Source organism: Anomaloglossus baeobatrachus, chromosome 10 (genome assembly GCF_048569485.1).
Source record: "Anomaloglossus baeobatrachus isolate aAnoBae1 chromosome 10, aAnoBae1.hap1, whole genome shotgun sequence".
In the NCBI taxonomy this organism is placed as follows: Eukaryota; Metazoa; Chordata; class Amphibia; order Anura; family Aromobatidae; genus Anomaloglossus; species Anomaloglossus baeobatrachus.
In genome coordinates, this window is record NC_134362.1 from 27,409,125 (window position 1) to 27,418,217 (window position 9,093).

General features: G+C 37.6%; 2 protein-coding genes across 2 annotated transcripts; one reads left to right on the forward strand and one right to left on the reverse strand.

Moving 5' to 3' along the window:
• Positions 1–273: 273 nt before the first annotated feature.
• On the reverse strand, positions 274–3,166 carry LOC142254308 (uncharacterized). Its single transcript, XM_075325356.1, has 8 exons — positions 3,010–3,166; positions 2,734–2,794; positions 2,517–2,633; positions 2,334–2,426; positions 2,150–2,248; positions 1,907–2,014; positions 1,744–1,827; positions 274–1,580 (listed from the first exon to the last, which is right to left on the reverse strand). The coding sequence occupies exons 2-8, from the start codon at positions 2,792–2,794 to the stop codon at positions 850–852; spliced, it is 1,293 nt and encodes a 430-aa protein (XP_075181471.1). The 5' UTR covers positions 3,010–3,166; the 3' UTR covers positions 274–849.
• A 2,529-nt stretch (positions 3,167–5,695) lies between these two features.
• On the forward strand, positions 5,696–7,003 carry LOC142254309 (uncharacterized protein F54H12.2-like). The gene has a single exon (XM_075325357.1). It carries the CDS (start codon positions 5,696–5,698, stop codon positions 7,001–7,003), a length of 1,308 nt encoding a protein of 435 aa, XP_075181472.1.
• The last annotated feature ends 2,090 nt before the right edge of the window (positions 7,004–9,093 follow it).

Below are 9,093 nucleotides of genomic sequence, written 5' to 3' on the forward strand. Positions count from 1 at the left end.
AGCAATCAGTGCACACACACTAGCGGCAAAGCACAGATTTGTGTTGTAATTGTTAAAGTCGTACAGCCAGCGTCTCTTTTGTTTAAGTATTTGGGTGCTTGCTATGGATTTTAATCGGCGTTTCACGCCGCCCCTTCGGTTTTTAATTATTGTTACGACTAATTTCAGGGTGTTGGATGCTATGCATTCTGCATTACTTTGCAGTGTGCGAGCAACAGCGTTTAAAAACGTTTCAGAGCTAAAATTCTCACGACTTTGTTTTGTATTAAAAATGGGATCTAACGTGTCACCTCCTTCAAGTCTTAACTGAATAAAGTCACCAGGCTCAATGTCTCTGATGATTCTGTCCAGTAATGATTGAATGCCCTCATGGACAACATTCAGGGCCTCTTCAAATGATTGTATACGATCTAAATTTACAAATTTGAAATGATCGGTATACATGAGGGCATTGAAATTGCAGAGTTGTCTTTGGTGATGATAAAAATGTTGTAAAACATCAGCATTAACAGTCCGCACATTATCGTCACCACCAAATACAACAGAATCATCATTTACATTTTCACCCTGTGTTTCAAGATGGGTGCTGCTTTGAGCATTTGGAGACACATTGGGGCTAATGCCACCAGGAACATCTTGAGTGTGTAGAGATGGACTCTGTGCATGTATCAGTATCTGTGGATTTTGTGTAGTTATAGAGCTGCGAGCTGCCACCCGTCGTCTTCTATCTGCTAGTGAGCGTTTCGATCTAGCCATCAGCGCTAGAGCCCTTTTAATTACTCGCAATCTATAAGACCTCTGTGGTCCTATTTTGGGCAATTTCGGCAGCCCATAACCAACCATGCCTAGTCACAGCAAATTATTTTTATTAGATTGTGATGATACAATAGCATGTTCTCTATTGAATGCATATAGTTCTGCGATAATGTCATGTGTTGGGCATGCATTTATCAATCTTTCATACGTTTCACAGAAATATTTTAGTTTGTTCTGGTAGATTTTGCTTTGGACGTACTGACCAGACATAGCGTGAAGCATGTTTTCCTGTTCATCAGACCACACAGGTTTCACTGTGCAAGCTGGTGTAGAGTCAACTCTCTGCTTTTTACTTTTACTCGGTACTGAATGTGCTCGCCTCCTCTTCAAAGGATTCACGATATTAAAATCATGACACACATTCTTACCGTCAGCTAACTGGTCAATTTCTCTATCGAGTGCTTCACGAGCAGCTTGTGCCTGGTCAATCGTGGGAATGATCTGTGTTGCTGACACTCCACAACCAGTCTGTGTCAAGTCAATCATGGTCATGGTCTGCGGCGTGATGGTGGGTAGTGGTATCGTAGCTGTCTTGATTGAACGTGGCTTGTATTTACGTGTTGTCGGTTTTGGCCATCTCTCTCCATGATGCTTGGCTGGCACAGCACTTCCTTCTTGGCGTACCACAGAAAATGGGGATATGGGGCGTGTTCTCGCAGATCCATATGCTGTCTGTAGTGTGAACTGTGCTGCAGCGATGTTTCCGTCATGCTCAGCTAGAGGCTGTAGAGTAGAAGTTGTTTGTTTCTGGACACTTTGTGTGGCTAAAAGAAAAGAGTAACAGTTGTGTCAGATATACCTGAATCATTGTGTAACATTGTTTTAAGGCCCTGTCACACACACAGATACAACTGTGTGTGTGACAGGGCCTTTATAAAGCCTGCATAGAAAAAATAAATAAATAAATAAATCTAAATATATACTTACATGTGCTAGGAAGTGTCTGGGTAGTTGACAACTTGGGTGTATTCTCTTTGGAGAATATGAGTTTCCTACCACTCAGTTTACGGTCTGTGAATAAAATATAACCATTAACCTGTGGTACAAATGCATTTCTTCTGCACGCTGTTTTTCATATACTCATCATCACCTTTCCTATTCGCTGTCTTCAGGTGTAGCGGCTTGCCCTGTTTCTTAGGTGTTTTAGAAAGCTGCCGACTTCCAGTCATGTAGGCCGCTTGACGCATCTTACCTTCACCTGTATAAGAGTTCATTTTTAGTTGCATGTGTAAATACATATGAGCAAAAGCAAATTTTCAAAGAGAGCCATACATATGCGCAAAAGCAATTTTTCAAAGAGACGCTGGCTTTTCTATAATAGAAGAGAGATTACCTTTTCTATCTTCATTTAGCACACATTCTGGCAATGTCGGGGTAATAGCCGGTATAGAAACATCACCATCTCCAATAATGTAGCCCGGTTGCACAACATCTGTATAAGAACTAGTATTTACTTTCATGTCTAAATACATGTTTAAATTACGTTTAAATATATATATAATGTATATGCAACTTACTGGCTATAGATTGCAGAAAATTAATTTGGCTTGTTTCTCCTGTATTCATAAATTTTACAAATGCCGGATCAATTTCAATCTGCATGAAGTCATCTTAAACAAGAATGAAATAATATAAAAATAATGTACAATCAAAACCTTAATCACTATATGCTGACTTTTCTATAATAAAAGAGATGTTACCTTCTCTATCCTCATTCATCATACATTCTGAATTTGCCGGGGTATTAGGCGGTACAGAAACACCCGTATTCATAGCTTCTAAAAAAGCATCGTCATCACGGTAATCCATGAATTCACCTTAAGCAGGAATGAAATAATATGAAAATAATGTGCAAAACATAGGAAATTATTAAATATAATAACTATTAAATATATAACTATTAAATATAATGCCTACCCCATTGTTGCGCATCTGGGAGAATATCACCGAATTGATCCACACTATTTTGGGCGTCCATCTAAAATATTAGGTCTGTGTGAATTTTCTATAGTATTTGATACATATTTATATCGAGGACAAATACAGATAATAGCGTGTATAATAAATAAGCTACATTCTATAACTTAACAAATATATCTATTATTGTTATAAATAAACATAGTCACTATTAAATACACTATTTAGATTTAATACCAGCAAAAGCATATTAGATGTTAAAAGTTAAATACTTACAGCTTATAGAATCTTTGAAGTTTTCTTGAATGCGTCGAGAGAGAGAGTGTCGGTCAGTCGCTGATAGTAGCCAGGACACTTAGTTTTGACAAGTGCTCTTGCTCTGTATTTAAAGCTGTACAGAGATAACACATCTACCGTTTACGCCCTTAAGAACTGACCAGTTACGCACGTTTGCTGTATCAGCATTAAATAAATATATTACTAAGCAAAAAAAAAAAAAAGAAAAAGAAAAGAAAAAAAGAACACATATTGATACACGAATTTTGAGATATATACACACACACATTATATATATATATATGCAACCCAATAAATATATCACTAAGCAATAATAGAGAACACATTTTGATACACTTTGATAGATACACAACACACTTAAAGGATGATGTCTGGGCATTGTGAAAAGATATTACAAAAACAGTACTACAATCCTAAAAATATTGGTTCTTTTGGAGGTGTTGCAAGTTTATATAGAGGAATTCGTAACCACAATATTACAAAGAAAGATGTGCTTAATTGGTTGGCTAATCAAGATACATATTCTTTACACAAGCCAGTCAGAAAAAAAATTTTGACCAATAAAATAATCGTGGCAAACATCGACTCCCAGTGGCAAGCCGATCTTGTCAGTATGACTGATTATTCAAGAGAAAATAATAATATAAGATACATTCTAACAGTTATTGATATCCTATCGAAATATGCATGGTGCGTGGCCTTATCAAACAAGACAGGAACAAGTGTTGCCAGATCACTCGAATTAATATTTGAAAATGATCAGCGGATACCAAGGAAATTACAGACGGATCAGGGGCGCGAGTTTATGAATAACGCCGTGAAGCGCGTGTGTAATATACATAACACTCATCTTTTTTTTACTAACAATACAGTAAAGGCCGCCGTGGTGGAGAGATTTAATCGAACACTTAAGTCGAAAATCTGGCGATATTTTACGAAGAATAATACCTTTAGATATATTGATATTTTACCTGATTTGGTGTATAGCTATAATCATTCGTATCACACTGCAATTCGTTGTAGACCCATTGATGTGACCAAACATAACTCGTTACAAATCTGGAGAAATATTTACGCTTCTAGTAACGCTGCTAAGCCTATTAAACCTTCTTTAAAAATTGGCGATCATGTAAGAGTGTCACGCTATAAAGGCATTTTCGCTAAGGGTTATGAACAAACCTACACCGATGAGATATTTGTTATTACAGCCATCAATGTCAAATTTCAAAAACCTCTCTATAAAATTGCTGATTTGAGCGGTGAAGATGTACAGGGCTCGTTTTATAAAGAAGAGCTGCAAAAAATAGCAATGGATGAGAATCGCATCTACAGAATCGAAAAAATTTTGAGACGCAAGCGTAAGAGCGGTGAGAGACTGGTATTAGTTAAGTGGCTTGGTTTTCCTTCAAAGTTTAACAGTTGGATTAAAGAAGATCAGCTGACAGACATCTAAATCATGGAGGCGGAATCATTTTATATAACATTACCAAGCAATGCATCTTCTAGAATATATCCTGAGAACACAATATCATCTTATACCACCAAATTGGCAAAGCCTGTACACCTTTCTGGACCCTTTGAAGTTGCGCTCACCGAGATTCAATACCCGCATACATGGTATACGTTTGAGCAGAATGATGGAAATTTCTTTATAGGGAAGCGTGGTGAAGTTTTGAAGGAGTTCTATTTGAAACCGGGATTTTATTCAAACATCGCTGAACTCATAAGAGCCATTAATGAGCGTATTGATGCATTGAAGGTAGCACCCGATGGTTTTAAACTAAGATACGACGATGTGAAGAGAACTGTTACCATGTCGGATTCACCGACTATACATTTTGCACCAGGGCAGAAACTCTCGCATATTTTAGGACTACCACCCTATATTGAGGCCTCTGTAGATAATGCACATCTGGAAAGGAAAAAGACGTATGCAGATATAAAAGATGGGTTTTATACATTATATGTGTACACAGATATAATACAACACCAACTTGTGGGGGATAGTTATGTTCAGCTTCTGCGAACAGCGCAGGTAACGGGAAAGAGTGGCGAACTAACCACTCTCCAATACACAAGGCCCGATTATGTACCGCTTTGCAAGCAACATTTTGATTCTGTGACGATCTCTATATTATCAGATCAGGGTGTGCCTGTTAAATTCAAATACGGCAAGGTAATTATTCGATTACACTTTCGACCGAGAAAGGGCTAACACAGTAAAATGGTGTCTCAAAGGGTGTATGGCGAGCCAGCAATTTATGCAAGGTATTATATGGCTCAAACGGGCCATGGTTTAGAGGGCTTTCGCGGTGATGCGCACATGTATGGCGGGGGTCTTGCAGGTATTTTTAGAGGCCTTTTTAGGCGAGCCGTACCGTTGTTCAGGAAAGGTATAGAATTAGTAAAACCGCACGTAAAGACAGCTGTCAGAAACATAGCTAAAGATGCGGTCACATCCCTCTCAACAGCCGTAATGAATCGGATAAACACGGACCCGCAGGAGGGCTCTGGAATTATTTATGTTGCTAAAAAACAGCAGAAAAGAAAAAGGCAGGCTCGTTATTCACAACCCCCTATGCTCATGGTTAAAAATACTACCAAGAGACGAAACCGCCAGAAAAGGGTGAGACGCTCTCTCGGTGACATCTTCTAATCGCTTATCATGGCTTTCATACATGAAGCATCGATCGAGTGTGCAAAATCCGAACTGGATATTTTTGACCTCCCTCCAACACAGACAAGTATAGAGAAATCGCTTTTTGTAGAAGTTCAACCTATTGCGGCTCTGTCAGACAATGCACCCTTGGAATTTTTTATATCGGGCAGCGGTGAATATTATTATGATCTAAACAATACGCTGCTGTACATAAATTGCCGCATCGTCAAACAAGATAATACAGCTATCGGCGCTGACGCCAGAGTATCTTTTATAAATTACCCCCTCGCTACGCTCTTTAATCAGGTTGACATCACTCTGGGCGATCGCCTTATCTCACAGTCGGATAACCTCTACAGTTATAGAGCGTACATTGAAACGCTTTTAAATTACAGCTCACAAACATTATCATCGCAATTTACTGCTGGATTGTTCTATAAAGACACTGCAGGACATCATAATGATCGGACCTTGGATGGCGCAAATGCTGGTTTTGTCAAAAGAGCCTTTATATCAGCCAACTCTAAACCTGTAGATCTCATGGGGCCAATTTTTGGAGATATATTTAATCAACCAAAGCTCATACTTAACGGTCTTGACCTCAAGATCAAGTTGTCAAGAAATAAGGATAGTTTTTGTTTGATGTCCGCTGATGCTGAGCAATATAAAGTGCAAATCTCACACGCTGCTCTGTATGTAAAACGAGTGCAGGTCTCTCCAGCTGTACGAATAGGCCACAGTCAGGCCCTACTAGCTGCCACCGCCAAATACGCTATTGATAGGGCCTGCATGAAAGTATACAGTATACCGGCTGGTACACGTATTTCAAACCACGAGAACCTCTTCTTAGGCCAAATTCCTTCAACAGTAATATTAGGATTTGTAGATAATGAAGCATTTAGTGGCTCATATAATAAAAATCCTTTGTGCTTTGCTCATTTCAACATAAGCCAGACAGCAATTTATGTCGATGGCCAACAAATACCAGCACGGCCATACCAACCTAATTTCAATGTTGATTTAGCCGTTCGAGAGTTTATGTCGTTAGCCCAGATTTCTGGGAAACAAAGGTCCGATTCTGCTTTGGCAATAGACCGTGAAGAATTTATGGATGGATTCACATTATTTGCGTTTGATTTATCCCCCGATCAAGAGCCCGGTGGTCATTTCTCGCTTGTGAAAACCGGTAACCTACGCGCTGAAGTGCGATTTGCGGTAGCTACACCACATACTGTAAATATGATCGTATATGCTCTCAGCTCAACTATACTTGAAATCAACAACAGAAGAGAAGTATTATTTGATTATATCTAATTATGAATACCCTGCAACTCACAAATCTGCTGAAGTCCGATCGTTATACAGAACGTATATTTGCTGGTGTGTTTCCGTGTGATTTGCTACCGTCATATAGAGTGAATCAGAGACCCGCTGCTTACATCGTGAACACAGACACCGCCAGTCAAAGCGGCCGTCATTGGATATTAATTGTACTCTGCGATGATAAGAAGGCAATATTCTTTGATAGTTATGGCTACCCGCCTTGTTCCATAATTTTTCCTGCTGAGTTTGTAAGCTTCTTAAACAGAAACGCTGAACTATATTGTTATCAAAATAATAAATTACAATCAACATATTCACGTGTTTGCGGGCAGTACTGCGTTTACATTTTGTACCATTTAGCACGGGGTAAATCATTCGATAAAATATTACAATGCTTTACTACTGATTCAAACAGTAATGACCGTATAGTATCTGCTTTTGTAAAAGCTAAATTATCTAATCACACTGACTTTTCAATTTGTCTACATAAGCAGTTTTGCATAGCTCTTTGCAACCATTGATGAGCCTGTAGTATGGTATCTCTCAACACAGCTGTATGGTCATTTGTATGTAAGCAAAATTAAGCTAGTTAAGCAGCCTGGCACAGTATTGTATGGTCAGCAATATAGCTTTACAGAAGATGATATTTGACCCTATAAGCATAAATGATGTGTTCTAATGCTCTCATGATATTCTGTAAATGTATCAGATTGTTCTGTGACTGAGCCATTGAAAATGTATTTGGTTTTTATCTAAAATGTAATTGCTTTTTGGTCTCAATAAACTTTTTAAACTTTTAATGTGTCTGTCTTTTATACAAACAGTATAACTTTATACTCGGTGACTTATAAAACATGATTAATAGCCCAGGTCAGGTAATAGTGGGATTGAGCATGTACATAATATACCCAATCAAAATCAAATACACACTTGAATGATAGTAGATAATATTATATTAGCTAATATTACACTAGCAGAATAATATTATTATAGTAACTAATATTATACAAGCTCAATTACACTAGCAGCGTTTTGATATTGAAACAATAAATATATCAGTAGCAGAATAATATTATTATAGTAACTAATATTATACAGGCTCAATTACGCTAGCAGAGTTTTGATATAAAACAATAAATATATCACTGGCAATAAAAGAGAACACATGTCATGACGCATTACAGATTACTGTTTCAAAAAATCCTGACATATTATACATTGTGAAATACACTAGTAGAGTTAAATACAACTCTAATATGATATAATAGCAATATTCTATTAACTAATAGTGTGTATGCTATCCTGTTTTTCCTCTTTGCACACACTGCAGTTTCTGACCCTGTTAATTGTGACATGTAATCTCTGGACACAGCCATGGACAGCATTTCAGGCTTATCATTTCTTGTTAGTTGTGGTCATCACACAGGCTAAAAGCAGTTAATCAAACTCACACACTAATGTATGGTCATTCACATTTTTGCTAGATGTGGGCACACGCAAGATAAAGGGACTTAATCAGAGTGACACACGATCCTATGCTCAGCACTGTAGTTTCTAAAGAATATGCTATTTGAAACTTTTAAGCCCAAATGTAGAAAAGCGCTTTATAAGCAGTTCTCTACACCGTCTATTCAACTGCTGGTGTTAATTGTAAGCTGTAATACACACTCTATAATATCAGTCCTATGAACTAATATTATAGAGTGTGAATTACACCACCAAGATTTATCAAAAGCCAATAAATATATCACGAATATAGATTGTGAATTACAACACCAAGATTTATCAAAATCCAATAAATATATCACGAATCAATAAAAGAAAACACATTTTGATACACTTTTATAGATAAGGGGCGTACTACAGCACAACTTTGACACATTTTGATAGGGGCGGGGCACCTGTCAGATTACTTTTGATGGATCATGTGTAATGCACACTACTTATAAGTAGTGCACTTTATATGTCCCTCCACACTATGATCCTTACCTACCATGCATTTTGTATACTTGCTTTCCTCACTATGATCGCCATTTTTTCACCTTCTATGCCCATTCTTATTTAAATAAACTTTACATATT